Source organism: Alligator mississippiensis, chromosome 5 (assembly GCF_030867095.1).
Source record: "Alligator mississippiensis isolate rAllMis1 chromosome 5, rAllMis1, whole genome shotgun sequence".
In the NCBI taxonomy this organism is placed as follows: Eukaryota; Metazoa; Chordata; order Crocodylia; family Alligatoridae; genus Alligator; species Alligator mississippiensis.
The window spans coordinates 130,222,945-130,240,065 of record NC_081828.1 but is presented as its reverse complement, the minus strand read 5'-3'; the positions used below and the strand labels follow the sequence as shown (position 1 = coordinate 130,240,065).

The following is a 17,121-nucleotide window of genomic DNA, read 5'->3' as shown; positions in this document are numbered from 1 at the left end:
TAGTACCTCCAGGCACCTATACACTATATGCAAGTGTGGAGACTACTCCAACATGCTGGAATTCCAGCGCATCAGAGCAGATTTGTTAATCAAGTCTGCTGGAGTGTGGCAATTGCTGTGCTACAGCAGCCTCCTGCATAATGTGTGAACCCCCCGCCTCTCTCTGCACTTAAAATCTTGGAGCCACTCTAATTAAAATGCCCCCCACCACCCCAGAGCACATGTAAAACTGCCCTCCAATGTGAGGTATTAAACAAATGTGCATTAGTCTTCATGTCTTAATGCACAGTAACGTATGCACATGGTTTTTAAGTGATGTTTAAGCTAGTGACAGAAGTTACACATAAATCAGTTTAAGTGATCAGAAATTGGTTTAAACCTGTAACAGAACAGAAGTTCTGTGCACATAAACTAGATTCAAAATGGCTGAAACTGGTTTAAGATAAACCAGCTTGAATGTAGTATCAGACTTAACTGATCTGAGTCAAACCAGTTTATGAAACGTCTGTCCCAGACCCCTTCCTGGTTCAAGTTAAATCACAGTCCTCCAGTATCCCAGCATGCTTTCCAGCTCTGGGCTGGGCTGTGCTATCTGCTCCAGCAGAGAAAGGTTGTGGGGAGGCAGGGACTGCCCTTCATGAGGCAAATCCCGGCTGGGGTCTGGGGCCAAGGAGGGCAGTTAAATGTCATTTCCCCCAAGTACAGAGCTGCCCTGCCCTACCCTGCTCAAAACTTATTGCTTGCTGTGACTGTGGGCTACAAATGCCAGAGGCACCTGAAAGCAGGAAGAGGAAATGATAAGCAACTCTGAAGAGTCCTGCTGCTGTGATTCTGGAGTACAAATCTCAGAGACCTCGGAGGCAACAGGAAGAGGACAGGAGGCAACAGGAAGCGAACATACAGCCCATACTGGCTACATGCCAGAGAGCCTGCTCTAGCACCCCCCAACTTCTGCCCTGAGTCACTTAAGGTATGTGGCTGCATTTCCTAAATAAAAAGTTAATGTCTGTCCAGTTGCTTCTCAGTTTAATCTCTGCAGTTTAGACTAACCTGCAAAGATTGAATCAATTCAGCCTTGGGATTTTTGATCCTCTGTACTTAGCCTTAATGTGCATTTTTACTGTGCATTAGTGTAATAGCATCTTTTTACATGATGCTTTAATGCTCAATAAAATAGGCTAATGCATATTAAAGCACACATGTAGATGCACCCATTGGGCAAGATATTTAGTTGCTATAAATCAGTGTAGTTCTATTGAAGTTGATGGAGCTACAATAATAACAACAGCTGAAGATCTGCCTTATATAGATAATGCCTGTTTTTTTCCTCATCAACTGGGTGTTAGCTCCACAGAATTTTGGAAGGCACAATACCTCCCTCCCAGAGCTATCACTGGGTTCATATAAATCCCACACATCTCCTGATACAGTGCTGTCTTCAGGACATAGCTAAGCCCAACAGTTTTAACATTCTTAAAATTTTCACCCTAAAAGTGCAGTGCCAATGGAATATAAGAGACTTTGCTGTGGAATGAAGATTTTTAATCGGCAGTTTTTTTGGAATGATCTGCATATATCATTTGAATAACTCATTCACTCTGTATTGATACAGTCCATATACTACTTCAAACTATCATGTACTCTCTTATTTCTCTGTGCACAGAGCATATGTGGCTAAATCACATATCCCATGTATTATTGTGTCACTCTCATATTTCTTTATCATATACTTTTTTTTTTTTAATTATAAAGATACAGAGTAACACTATAGTTAGGACTGCACCAGGATATTCTTTTTAATGTGGTGATTTTCCAGCTCAGATCTGAAAAAATTACTTAACATTTCAAATTTTCTCTTCTTATCATGCCATATTAATGTCTTCAAAGTATGCCATAACCCCACCGTGACAAGGAGAGAGCATTGGTTCTACTATCCTCTCATGATATTTTCTGTAGGAAATAGGCAATGCCCCTATTAGCAGTATTCTCCCAAAGCACATTTTATTCACACTCCTGATGATAATGAAAGTCCACACTGTTCATTTCTCATTCTCTCATATTTAAGCTAGTAGGAAAATTTTAGTCAAAGTTGGGTTTCATTAGAAAAAGCTATTATTATAAAACTGGATTTTTTAAATTAAATTATATTGCTCCTAACAAAAAATCTCACAAACAAACAAAACAACAACATTTGTTACGAGCAACTATATTGCTTCTAACAAAAATCTCAGAATATTTCAAAATAATACTATTTCCATTTTGGAGTTATTTTGTAAACTTTAGCATTGTTACAATACTGTGTTATACTTTCCCCAGTTCTTTTTATTTTTATTTACATTATTTATTATATGTAAATGGCAGTAGCAGTTAACACAAAGACAGATCCTGTTCCACCCATTAAGCCCATTAAATCCACTTCGTTGCAAGTATTAGGACCTAGATGCCTAATAGATGGAGAAGGATCTGGGCCAAAGTGTTAAATTGTTATGTTACAACAAAAACATCACTTTAAAATTTCTGGTTATTTCCAAGGAAAACTGAATGTTGCTCACAGTTACTAGAGTCCTGTTTGAGTGGGGAGGGAAACAAAGCAAAGCAAAACAGAAATAAATAATAAGGAAAAACATATTGAATACTTGTTTGGCATTTATTTGAACTGGCAGTTCTTTGATATAACAGATGACCCAGGTGTTTAACATTCATTTTGCTGGGGGGAAATGGTATTAGCATAGAAAATACTTTCTGGCTTTGGCACATAATTATTCTTAAATCAATCATGACTTCAAATAATTCCATGTCCTGTTCACACTAATCTTGAGATCTGTCTGACAGCTTCTATTACATTTGACCTAAAATTACTTCAACAAGAAAAAGAGAGATTAGTTGTTCTTAATATATTTTGCATGATTACAAACACATTTTGGAAATTCAGAGCATAAAGAGAAAAACAGTAAGTGTCCAGACAGGTGGGATGGCTAGCTGAAAGCATTTTGCTTCCAAGCAAACTACTTAGGAGTGCGTACTGTGAAACAATCTAGAGAAGCTAATGCAAAAAGATGACTTATGACTGCATAATCAAACCAAGCCATGGTTAAATGTCTGATTGTGTCTACTGCATATGCATCGCAAGGGTTTCCTTTTCACAGGTGGCAACTAGAATAGTAGTGCTCTGTGTGTACAAGACCATGAACCGGGGCAGATCTGGGAGGCAGGGGGAAGAGGAGTGGTGTACAATCAAACACCCTTTTCTCCCTGGTTTGCTGCTTAGAGCTCTGGTCTCAGCTATTGGGTGCATGTACAGGGAGCTCGCCATTGCTGTTGCACTCTTCTTTCCAGCATTCTAGACCTACCATTGTAAATTAAGATTGCCACTAGTAAGACACAGGTCAATCAAGCATCAGCAAAAGATTCAGGCACCCTTGAATCAGAAATCAAATACTATAATCAGAACTGTGCAAATAATATTTTGAGTCAATGACAAAACTGAAAAGTTGCATGAAAATTTCATTTTGGGCTGAGCCAAAAGATAATTTTTAGCTTGGTCAGGTCAAAACAAAATTAAAAAAGATCTAGGGATCAAATGGAAAAAAAAAATCGTAGGCACAACACTTTTAAACTCTTTTTAAAAAAATCAAATCAAGTTGTTTTAACTTTGCGAGACAAAATGCCACTTCCAAATGAAAAGTAAAACTGCTTCAATTAAAAAATGTCACAGTAACACATTTGAATGTCTCCAAATGTCTTCTCTTCAGTTTCCTAGCCCAAACTATTTGCCAGTTTTGACCCAAAATTGCCATTTTTTTTAGCTGACCTCAAACTGGATATAAAATATCCATCATAAAAATTTGCCCAGCCATAGTTATAATCATCTGGGCCTAGATGCACGGAGCATCAATTTAAAAGCAGACCAGAGAATGAATCTGGCTAGTGGTGGACAAAAGTCTTCCTCTTGAATACTGTAGGAAAGCACTAATTATAGAAAGCCAACTTGCAGAAAGACTTTTATTCCAAACAAAGATTACTCTACTGTGTAAAGAAATTCTGGTCTGCAAAGGTAAACTGATATAGTTTCCTGTTTGCCCACACAAACACAGCAATCAGCCCACCTCAGTAGTGGATTTAATGACTCATTATGCACCTACAAAGTAAAACACAACTGACAGTCTGAAGAGACCTTTTTTAAAACTGTGTTACTCTATGCTACATAATCAGTGTTCTTTCACTTGTTTAGGCTTTATATAGGCACATCAACATTGCATTGTCCATGTCCTTGTCCTTAAAAATATTCACAATACAAGGCGATAGCTACATTTGTTAGGAGAGCAATAAAGTGGATACTATCCACCAACATTCCTTCAGAAGTTATTTAGAATCATAGAATAATAGAATATTAGGACCAGAAGGGACCTGTAAGATCATCAAATCTGGTCCCCTGCCATGGGAAGGAGGTAGTTGGGCTCAAACAAGCTCAATGAGGTGCTTGTTCAGCCTCCTATTGAACACCTCATGGGATGGTGACTGTACCACCTCTGCTGGAAGTGTATTCCAGATTCCAGATACCCTTGTGTAAAATAAGTTTTTCCTTATGTCCAGCCTAAATTTGTCCTCAACTAGCTTGTGCCCATTGGATCTTGTCCTCCCAAGGGGCACCTTTCTGAAGAGTTGCTCCTCTAGATCTTGGTGTTCGCCCTGACATACTTCTAGGCGGCTATCAAGTTACCTCTCGGTCTTCTCTAACTCAGACTGAACAAACCCAGTTCACGGAGTCTCTCCTCATAGGGCTTATCCTCCAGGTCCCTCATCATACAGGTGGCCCTTCTCTGTACTCTTTTGAGCTTATCCACATTCCTCTTGAAGTGCGGTGCCCAGAACTGGACACAGTACTCCAGCTCTGGCCTTACCAATGCTGAATAGAGGGGGAGGAGCACCTCTTCGATCAGCATTGGCTGATACATGCCAGAGTTCTATTTGCCCTGCTGGCGACTTCATCACACTGATGGCTTATATTCATCCTCTGGTCGATTGTCACCCCCAGGTCCCTTTCAGATGCAGTGTCCACCAGGGGACCACTACTCATTGTATAGTTATGATGCGGGTTCTTCCTACCTAGATGAAGGAACCAGCACTTGTCCCTATTAAACCTCATCTGATTGTGTTGAGCCCATAGGACCAGCCTGTCAAGGTTCTGGATCCTTACCCTGTCCTCAGATGTGCCTGCATTTCCCACAGCTTGGAGCCATCTGCAAACTTAATCATTGTGTTTTCCACTCCCTCATCCAAGTCACTGATAAAGACGGGTCCAAGACACTTCATGGCAATATGATATGACAGTTGCTTGCATTCATTTGACCAAAGTTGAGTAAGAGAAGGAAAGGCAAAGGAAACAATTCAAATAACAAAAGAATAGACATTAATATGATTTAGAATATAACCTATTAGGAACATTTCTCTATTCTCTAGCCTTATTTAATCGACTTTTGATATTGGGGCAGATAATAGAGTAAAACATTCAGGTCCACCTTAGGATTTTCACTGGGACTGAATTGCCCACTTGTAGGTGTACCAAGTTACTGTTTTTTAAAAACTTAATTTTTGAAACTTAGGTAAGAACTCCTTTTGCCCTAACAGGCTGGCGACCTGCTAGAGGCTTTTTAAGACCTTAGGATTTTTTTTTAAATTAAGATTTTTTAAGAATGTTATTTCTTTAGATGAATGTGAATTTTATCAATTTTACTGAGTTGCTTGATATGCCTTACCTGTTTTGGTTGGTCATTTATATCTGATTATTAAATAATAATTGGGTATAATTAGCTGTGAGAAGCTTTGGGTGCTGATTCAATTTGGAGGAGATTTGGCCTGATTTGGCGGCTGAATCGCTGAATCTGAATTGAATTGGGAGACCCATTAAAAGCTCTGAATCAATTTGAAGCTCTCTGAATCAATTTGAAAAAGATTTGGAGAGCTTCGGGGAGATTTGGGCAGTCCCTGCTCACTGCCGCAGGGAGCTGGACCCGTTCTCCATGCTGGTAAGTAGGGGGTGGGGAGGAGGCTGAAGGAGGGGACCATGGGGGAACACCCACCAGGCCCCATCCCCTGCCTGCTCCCCCATCCCCTGTGAGCACCCTCAGCCCCCACCTGCTCTCTCAGCCCCATCAATGGCTGCCCCGCCTGACCCCAGCGTCCCGGCTCTTTAAAAAAAAACCCCAAAAAACCCCGCACTCACCAGCTCCTGCCAGGCCAGGGGGGGGCAATCCCCATTGCCCCGCGCTGCATGGGGGGCTCTGCCATGAGCCCCCATCCTTCCCCCACTCTCTCAGCCCCATGAATGGCTGCCCTGCCCAGCCCCAGTGTCCCGGCTGTTTAAAAAACAAAAAAACCCACACTCACCAGCTGCTGCAGCAGCCTCAGGGCTTCTGGGGGGCTCATGGCAGAGCCCCCCATGTAGTCCTGGGCAATGGGGGGCAGCAAGGATTGCCTCCCTGCCTGGCAAGAGCTGATGAGTGCAGGGCTTTTTTTTTTTTTTTTTTTTTTTTAAATAGCTGGGACACTGGGGCTGGATGGGGCAGCCATTGATGGGAGAGCAGGTGGGGGACAGGGCTTGTTTGATTTGGAGATCTGGCCAATTTGGCGGTGGCTGAATTTCTGAATCAGATTCGGCCATTTTGATTCGGGACAGTGGTTCAAATCACGGAATCAAATAGTGAATACTAGTGAATACTAGCCACTTTGCACAGGCCTCATTCAAATAGTGAATACTAGCCACTTTGCACAGGCCTCATGTGGATAGCAAAATGATGTCAAGCTTTCCCACAAGCTTCTGAGAAAGGACAGTTTCTTTAAGATATGCGTGTGTGTGTTTACAGAGACCAACTCAATAAACACCATATTCTAGACTACAGTATTTAAGTGCTACTGAAATTCAAATGACAATTATTATTAATAAAGGAAACATACATTGTCTGCAGCAAGAATCATGACCCACTGAAATCCCAATATGCCTTTGTAGTTGGACTGTGGGAAGCATCCTATTAGTATTGAAACAGAGTGGTGCAAGGCAGTATCTATTGTATTTACCACATGAACTCAGGAAAACATCAAATAGAAATTTATTTTTGTCAGTAAGGAAGAAATCAGGCTACCATTTGGCATGAAGGAACAGCGCCTCTCTTTATACGAGCTCAAATCCATCTTCCTCATGCTATTACCTTTTTGAATCTAAGGACAAACCTTGTTCATCTGCTCACTTGACTAACCAACATTGGTAAGTGAGTAAGGTGAACAGGTTGCCCCTCCAGTGCAATAATTCCTTATTGCCAGGACACTTCCCCTTTTGGATATTAATTGAAGCCCCTAAGACTTATAACACTGGACTGCAATACTGGAAACCATGCCCTTGCTTCCAGGGAGAAACTGCAGAGACAGGCAGCATTTATGATGCAATTGATGTTTCATTAACAGTTCTAGTTTTCTGTACCAAACTAGCAAAAAATCCCTGCTACATTTAGCACCAACTTCTCAGTACAAACATGGAACTACTGCCATTAAAAAGACCTAGAACACCTGAAAAGTATTTTGTATTTGCACGTCTCTGCAAACCTAATCTTCAGAGACATGTACTATCAGGTAACCACACCAGCTAATCTGCCAATGCAGATCTTTTTGAGGGGCAGTTAGGACAGTGAAAATCACTAGCATAATTAGGGCAGAGCAGCAGGGCAACAACCACAGGTGTTGTTGGGGAGGGAGGGAGGGAGCGAAAAGACTGGCTTTTGTCACAGCTGCACAACTGCAATCACAACAGCAGCAGCAATCAGAAATCGCCACCATCCCTTTGCATTACAGCCACCGTGGGTGCCCTGCCATGTTATTACACAGCTGGCAAAAATGGAACCCCCTGTGTAATGGAATGTGTTGCAATAATGGAATGATTGCCACATACAGTCAATGGCAAAAGTTTGCAAACGTTAACTAGAAAGGCTCAGGTACATTTACCTAAAGTTGAATAATATTAACCTGCTCACCTAAGAAAACCAACTACATTTCTGTCTTCTTGATGAGTTGCTTAAGCATGTGCATTTAGGATACATCTCTGTATTCTCACGATATCCTAAACCCAATCTTTTGGAGAGGTGGAGCTCATGATACATTTGAAGTTCCCACCTGTTAAAGTGCAGAATTGCCATGTGACCACTAGATGGGAGCATTGCTTATTATACACTTGGACTATTTTACTTTTTCTGAATAGCAGTTTCTTTAGCCAAGAGTGCTGATATACCTGAACCTGCTGCACTGCCTCTGAAATGACACAGCCAGTATGTCTATTACTAAATGGATAAGTCCACGTGATTAAAAACACAAAAATAATCTTTCTAATTTTCTGTTATTCCTAGTTTAATTGGCATAATGCATTCCATTTATAATGTAGATACCACACTAATCACTAGAATCTAAAAACATGCATTCCCTTTTTTCTTTTTATGTGTTCCATTTTTTGTCTGCAGTTGTGCTATTTCTTTTACATCTTCATTCTGTCCTGTCTTTTCCTGCTACTGATGTACTCCACAGTTGTTTTCCTCATAACCAGTCATTTAAGTGACTGACAGCAGGCAACTCACCAACACCATTCTGTAGGTTCAGAAGAACCAACTCAACAACTTCCTAAAATATTAAAAAAAACTTCTTCACAGTCACGGTGTCCAGACTGTGGAATAAGCTCCCTCCAGAGGTGGTGCAATCACCTACCCTGGAAATCTTCAAGAGGAGACTGGCTGGTCACCTTGCTGGGGTCACCTGACCCCAGTTGTCTTTCCTGCCTGGTGCAGGGGGCTGGACCCAATTATCTTCTCAGGTCCATTCCAGCCTTACAATCTATGAATCTATGAAAAACTATCAACCTTCACTTGAGGCTGCTGCATATCAAGACTCAAACTGATCTTATCTCATCTGCCAGAACTCACAAGGTTGCCATGTTAGCACTAGAAAGATTTGTCAACCCATGCTGAGCTCCATGTTGTCATATACCTGATACGTATATAGTCAAAGCAAGGTGTAACAATTTACATTATTGCAGTATTAATAATATAAAGACTTAACTGTGGACCCTGCTACATGTTGCATATGTTACACAATTAACTGGTTAGTCACGTAATAAATTTGGACTAGCCACAAGTGCAAAGTAGAATTGTCCACAAGTGCAAAGCATCACACAAGAAACTGGCTAATTGGGCAATAAATTTAGACCTTCCACATGTGCAAAGTAATTATCACACCATAAAAATGACTATCCAGCTACAAAAAGAGCCAATCAGCTATTAAGTTAGTGCTTGAAAATGTGTAATATCTCTGTAGCTGGTATCTACCCAGCTTTGATTTGAATGTGCAGCAGGGCCCTGCAATGCAACCCATCATAGGCAAATGCTTACACATAGTTTACTGTCTGCAGGTAGGTTTACATAGGTGAGCTGGCTAAACTAGGTAGTTTGGGTCCTAATAGCAAATTACCTGTGGTAATACAGAGCTCAACCCCAGCAGTAATACCCTCCTGAGAGGCAGATTAAATAAATGTAGTTAGTTCACAGAAAGCTTCACACTGTGTAGTACCAATAGCATAACATATTCTGTACCTACCTAGTAGGGCTGTGTGAGGCTTCAGACCATGCTTCAGATCCAGAGAAACTTTGGTTGCTTCAGCATCCAAAGCAGCATGTCCAGATGGAAGCGCTGGCTTCTTTAGTCTTTCCAAACCGCTTCTGAAAATCTTCGGAGACCCGGCCATAGGGTATAATGGGGGAATCAATAAAATCTCTCACTTTGTTGTTTGTGTCTGATTTAGGTGAACCTTGCAGGGATGGTAGCCTCTGCTGAGAACATGAAGCCTGCCAAGTTTCAAGAAGATAGGTGCAGAGGTTTGGGAGGAACTGCACCCGAAATTCTTGAAAGCAAAACTTATGTCACATGTATGTGTTACACCACAGTGGGGCGAAAACTGCAGGGGTGGTGACCCCTGCTAAGGCCACAAAGCCTGCCAAGTTTCAAGGAGTTAAGTTCAGGGGCTTGGGGGAAACTGCAACTCAAGCTGCGGACAAGCAAAAATCATGACATGAGTGACACTGTGTATGTTAAGGTGCAGCAGGGTGAAAGCTGCAGGGATGGTAGCCCCAGCTGGGGCCATGAAGCCTGCCAGCTGTCAAAGAGATAGGTGCAGGGGTTCTGGGGTCCTGCACCCCTATCTGCTGATAGGCAAAACTTGTGACATGGGTGCTTGCTTGTGCAACTGACTATCTCTGTCTTGGGGCAGTTGATTGTCTGTATTGATTAGCAAGGATTAACACCTGCAAAATCACAGACTAAGGAGAGGAAATAATCAATACAGACAATCAACTGCCCTAGAAGCCCTTCACCTATCTCCTTGACAACAGCTGGCAGGCTTTGTGGTAGAGTTTCCCCCAAAACCCTGCACCTATCTTCTTGAAGCTTGGCAGGTTTTATGCTCTCAGCAGAGGCTACCATCCCTGAAAGTTTCATCCAAATCAGACAAAAAACAACGTTATGGATATTTCATTGATTCCCCATTATACCCTTTGGCTGGATCTCCAAGGCGGCTTCAAGGCTTCGGAGCTGCTTTGGCTGGATTGAAGTGGGAAACTGATCCAGAGCACTGGATTGGATCATGGCCATCCAAAGCGGCCAGATCCAAAGTCGGATCGAATAGCTGGCTACTCGCACAGGCCTACTACCTAGTCTCCATCTCTCTCTCTCTCTCTCTCTCTCTCTCTCCTCCCCACCCCCTAGCAGGTGAAAGTATATATATTAGTGTGGAAGAGGGCATGTTCACAGCCATAAGCATATAACAATATGCAAAGCTAGTATTTACTTTTCTGGATCTCTCACTTTGCTAGTAAAAAAGCTTGTTCCAGGATAAATAAATGATAGATCTAGTTAAATTATATTTATCAAATCGATGAGAACCAAAAACAGATCTTTTCTTGTTTTGCTGGTCATTAACAGTTTTTTTCACAATTTTGGTCCATGCGATCTTCTGTAATTCCTCAAAGGGTGCATCTACACGTGCCCCTATGGCGTTGTTGTTACTGCACTGCAGTAACAGCCATTACTGTGCTATGCCAGCTGTGCACAGTTATTTTTAACCATTATATCACCATAGCAGCATGCTCTAGTGAGGATGTAGCTGTGGCATCACTATGGCGACATAGCTGTGGCATCACAGTTTGTGCCCACCAATCTACACCGCTGTAGCACATTGCTACGGTGATATAGCATATCATGTAGACGCACCCAAAGAGTGTGAATGGGGAAAAAAAAACAACCATTGGCTCTGAGGGTGGTTTCTGAACTGTTAAATTTAACTATTTCCTGAAGGTGGTTATCATGGATACTGGTTCTCCTTCCTAACTGGATGACCAAACTGTAACAGGAGATGAAAAATGGTTATTCAGGAATGAATACCAAATAGTGACTTCATGCCTTCAGTCTCCTTCTAAGGGAATACTAAAGGTTATCCATCCCTTTCAGATCCCGATCTCCTGGACCTCCAGCCTATACCACCTACTCTTTAATCATCCCAAGAGCCAAAAAACGTGGACATTAGAAAGTTTGATTTTACCCCCATCTTGTGGGTTCACAAAGAAGGCAGCCTTCTGTTGCTTCCCAACTGGCTTACTCCACCCCTTGTAGGGTCTTTTCTGCAGACAGTTGTTGCTGAAGACACTCTCTAAGGAGGTCCCCATCCTCTCTAGTACTCATCTTACTTGCCCTTTATCCCCGCTGTTACTTGCCAGTTACTTAATGGCAGCTGAGGGAGTAACTATTCTGTCTATTAAGCCCTTTTGGGCTGTTGCAGTTTGGAGTATACCCCATTACATGAATTTATGAAGATTTGGGCATTCACAGATATTTTTATGACCACGTAGAAGGTCATGATTACAGCATGCTCCTCTAAATAGGAGTGAACTGAGCTTGAATCAGTTGTTCATGGATGCAGTTTTTTTCTGGCAGTAGGTATGGTATACAAGGAACATGGCTTTCTAACACAACAGGCAAGCCAAGCTTTGTCCAGAACACAATTTTATAAAACTGCTTATTCATGTGTGTGTAATTAATATGTGTCCTTAAATCAATTACTTACTTTATAGTTAGTCATATATTCTTTTTAATTATAATGTTATCACAATAATGTTATGGTTATCAGATAATTCATACATATGCATTCAATTTAAGGGGCACATTCTATTTCAATGAATTAGAAGGCACAATTAATATAATTCTAAATTTTGCCTGTAGTAATTATAATAGGGTCATTGTACTTGAATATCAAATCTAAGTACTGTATGATGTCACTGAATATGTAGGCTGTATTTGCTCTGCGAATTTAACAGAGATATACGAACAAACAAAAGGTAACATTATGTTATGATTCAATTTATAATGCCAATATTTACTAAATAACTTCTGAAACAATGAGTCCAGTTTCTCAGCTATGTCAGAGTATCTCTGGGTACTGGTGATGACAGGAAAAGGGGTAAAAGTGTCTTATTGTCACCTTTACACATTCCCAATGTTTGGGGCCGTGGGGAGCCACTTTGACTCCATGCATAACTTAGAGCAAACTCAAGGCTCTTCTATTTATTCTCAGCTGCCCTGATATACAATAGACCAGCGGTTCTGAACCGGGGGTACATGTACCCCCAGGAGGTATGTGAGATATATTTCATACACTGTCTAACACAGGTTGAAGGACCTAAAAAAATGTCTTGGCAATTGAAAGGAGGTACATGAAGTCTCACTCTGAGACCAAGGGGCACATTGACTGAAAAAGGTTCGCAACCGCTGCAATAGACTGTTTCACAATTTGGGCTCAATGGAGTGAAGCAGTGCTTCAGACATATCCCTTCTCAACTTCTTCTTAATAAGCCTCTTACACACCAGGGGTGCTCATCTATGCATGCTTACTCCACTAATCCCAGCAAGCTAAACCAGGGGTATCTTGATTTTATAATGGCACAGTGTGATGTATGATTATAAACAACGAGCTAAAAATTTGCAAATTTTGAAGTCAGTGGATTTATTGTGCATTTATACTGATATGATTCCGAACGAAATTTGGTCCAATGAAAATCAGAAAGATGAAGCCAAGCCTGTCCATAATTCCTTTTCAGCAACTATTGGCTGCCTAGAATGCAGTAGACTGCATATATTGATGGGAAAATGTAATAGAAACAAAGTCCTTACCATCTGTCGTCTTTGATTCATTTCCCACATTTGACTGATCTTTCTTGTCTGATTTGTTATTACCTTCTTTTAATTCACCTGGAAACAAGTATTAAGACATATGCATCTTCAGTATAGGATGCAACTTAACATTGCCTCCCACCCAGTCAAATCAGAAGGTTCAATAAAGACTTTTTAATGGAAACTATGATACACAGAATTAGTAGAGATTTTGTATTAACATACCACCATGTAATGAATCACCAAAGCTTGGGTTTTAACAGGAAATTCAAGCTTTGCAATACACATTTTGTAAATCTAATAAAATGTTATAATCTCTTTAGTGCAAAATTGAATCTATATTGTAATCCCATTCACAATGACAGAAACTATGCCCAATACACTCAAATGTAGTCTAGTCTTAGTTTTATAAGCAAGAGGTCAAATTTGCATATCATCAAATGGCTATACCTTGAAATGGCCAAGGATACTTTAGTAATAAGAAAACCCTTGTTTTAAAGGGTCCAACCCACCTAGACATATCCAAACAATCAAATTCAGTTTTGTTTGACTCTTAGTTATTAGCCACCTCCATTACTGGATAGTATCATAAGGTTGGAAGGTACCTCGGTGGTCATTTATTCCAACTCCTTGCCTGAATGCAGGATGCAGGGGCGACTAGTGCCTCCTGAGTGTGCAGGGGCACAATTTGTAGGCGGGCCCGGGGGCAGGCCCAGGGGCAGGCCAAAAGCCCCATATCCACTTCTATACCTCTGTGCCACAGCTTAGTGCCTTCCCCCCCTCAACATGCCACCAGCCTGCGTGGCAAAACACTGCCCCATGCTGAGCGGTGCCAAGTTGGAGGTCAGTCTCAGGGGCACATCCTTCCCCCTGTCTCCCCCTTACCAGTCACTTGTGGGATGCAGTATTCCTATGCCATCCCAGACAATTGCTTAAAAACCACCAGTTAAGGGGGTGCTTTCACAGTTTCCATAACTTGTTCCATTGCTCTACTGTTCTTACTATTAGGAAGTTATTTCTGAGATTTAATTTCAGTTTCCTTTGAGGCAGTTTGAAACCACTGCTTCATGTTCTGCCCTCTTTTAACTAGTCCTCTAACAACAGGTAAGTTACATTTCACATCACTGGGTGGCTGTGACCTGTGGGATATAGTCTTGGACTCTCTCTGTCTATATAGAGAATCTTAGACTCTCCAGGCGAAAAGGGCTGGGCCTTTACCATATCTATAAGTGATACAGAATGAAGATAGCGGCTGGTAAACCTGAAGTGTATTTCCCTGGAATGTGCTTTAGGACCACCCTCACCCTCCATCCTCACCGACCAGATACCTCAATCACATACAGTAGAGACTGTAACATGACTACCCAAACAAGAGTTTTCCACCTTTTCTTTCTTCCCTGTCACTCATCCTTTCCTCAGTCTATCAGAAAATCTGCAATAGGTCTTACCCCAGATATTCACATCTGGAGTCACAAAATCAGGATGTTTGGTCTGGCCTTCTCTGGCAGTCTGTTGGTCTGAGATAGACTAGCCCATGATGTAGTCTGTTCCTCAAGGGCTTCAGGCTTTAAACAGTGATGCTGACACCATGTAATATAATCATGGAGCTGGGGCAACAGGCATGGACCTGTTCCATCTACCCTGCTTCCCAAGGAGCCTCTACTAGTAGAGTCCTAAAGCAAAAGCTGCAATTTAAAGCTGTCGCCCCAAGACAGAAGCTGCCTTCATCTTCCCAATGCCTGAAGAAGAGTGTTTGTGCCTGACAGCTTGCAAAGAGCTTCCAACTATTTAGTTGGTCTGATAAAAGATATCACATCTACCCAAAGAACCTTGTCTGCCTATGTCCTTAGACCAATACAGCTACAACCAACAACCCTTCACATTCTCTTAATAGTTAACACTCTGGCTGCTAAAACGCCCAGTCTCTGTTAAAAAGCATAAAAATCCTCCTGCAGGTTTCCAACCAAAGACGGATTAATTACAAATCCTAATACAGTGACAGTAAATTAGAACTTTACTAATTCACATTAATGAATAGTAAAACCAGAGCAGACAATCACATTTAGCAAATTATCCAGCATCCTATAGTGTCCATGGGAAAAAGAAAGAAAGAAAAATATTCATAGATTCCTTCAGCAGTATTCAGTCAGGAACAAATTCCAGGCAAAAAGGCCCTTGTCTTTATTTTAAGTCACAAGCACCTTTCTCTGTACTGAAACCTTCATTGTGTTTTAGTTCAAAACTGTGCCACTACCATTTTCTCAGTGCTGATGCACATTTCACCATTTATACAAATGTATGTGCCTCAGTGCTGGGCACTTTTAAAAGATTCAAACAAATTCTGAAATCTGGACTCATATTATACATCTAAACCAAAAGTGTATTCCTTATTTCAACAGTCCTGTATCTATGTTTGAAACATATATGATGCAAAATCCTACTGAAGTCAACAGACTTTGATTTTAAAAAGATTTGGATCCTGCCCAAAGTGCTCAATTGTGTCTCATAGGCACCAACCTGATTTGGTCAGACAAAGAGAGATGACTTTATAGACTGGTTTGGACACCAGTTAGAACCTGGAAGACCAATTCAAATCCTGACTCTAATAAATATTTAATTATTTATACAAAGTGGAGCAGCTCCAACAAGAAACAGAGAGACCCCTATGCTAGAGTACCCATTAGCACACTGGCTAAGTCTCTCATATAGAAAACTGAAGTTCAAGTCCCAGGTCTGAATGTATCAGATCAAAAATGTGAAATGGGGTCTTTTCACTTCCTTTGGGCTTATATGATTGGAATGAGTTCTCTCCCTTTGTTTTTCCAAAAAACCCCAAAACATCATTATCCTGATGCAAGGTGAAACATGTTTTGAAATCTCAACAATTGTTATAGAATGGGAAAGTTATTTCCCACCCATCTGTAGTCCTAAGGCAAAACCTTGCAAGTTTTATAAGTAATGGATATAGGAGAAGGGAGGACAACAGAAGCTTGATAGAACATCAAAGTCATCTATCTCCTCAGCTCAAATGTTTATAGTTTTGCGAGCCAGTTTTCTGACAGACTCCATACCGCTAGTTTATGGGAAAATTTATGGCAGAATTGGGTCTTCTGTCTGAAAATTAAATTTCTGCTTAGTTGAAATCTGCTTAGATTTTAATGTATGGTTATGAAAATGTATGTGCCCAGGTACAGAAATTTACTTGTCCATTTTCTGGTGACTGATGATAATGAGAAATTAATTATATTTTATGTGTCCATTGACAGAAATAAGTGACTTGCCCCCAAGTGTGTGTAGGTAAAGATGATGAATACCCCTATGAATATTACTACACAGCATGATGCCTCTGCAAAAGCATCCAGGCTGTTACTGAGAAAGATTTCAAACTAATATGAGGAGACAATTTTTTTTACCTTTCCCTGAATATTACTTATTATGAATAGTGAGCTTTTGAATATTATAATAGCTGGCCTACCATATTGCCAGCAGCACAGTAGAATGATAAGGATAATAATCTTTCTGGAAGAAATTCCCAAGCTGAGGCAATAATAAGGAGAGTGCTTTACAATGAGATATTAACATACAGGCACTGCATAAAGAAACTGCATCCAAATCAAAGAGATGAGGATTATGTTTCATGAGTCTGAAAAGACCCTGCAATGACTGTAACTCATAAAGGCCTTTTCCGATAAATTAAAGAGCATGGTTGCTATTCCTGAGAATGACACTAATTTTCAGAAATCATTATAATTCCTTTCAAAGCATTTTTGACACCTACAAGAAGGAGATATGACCACAGAAGGAACCATTGAAAGCACGAGAGTGTTCTTAACCCCCATGTTGTTCTTGAATGGGGACTATGCCTGCCTTCAT

General features: G+C 40.9%; 1 protein-coding gene across 8 annotated transcripts in view; it reads right to left on the bottom strand.

Moving 5' to 3' along the window:
* The window catches only part of PDE1C (phosphodiesterase 1C), a 491,302-nt gene that overhangs the window by 32,443 nt on the left and 441,738 nt on the right, over positions 1-17,121 (bottom strand). For all 8 annotated transcript variants that reach the window (XM_059728692.1, XM_006258197.4, XM_019483444.2 and 5 more), the window contains one exon: positions 13,249-13,326. In XM_059728692.1, the coding sequence (XP_059584675.1) occupies positions 13,249-13,326 (78 nt within the window). The remainder of the gene's footprint in view (positions 1-13,248; positions 13,327-17,121) is intronic.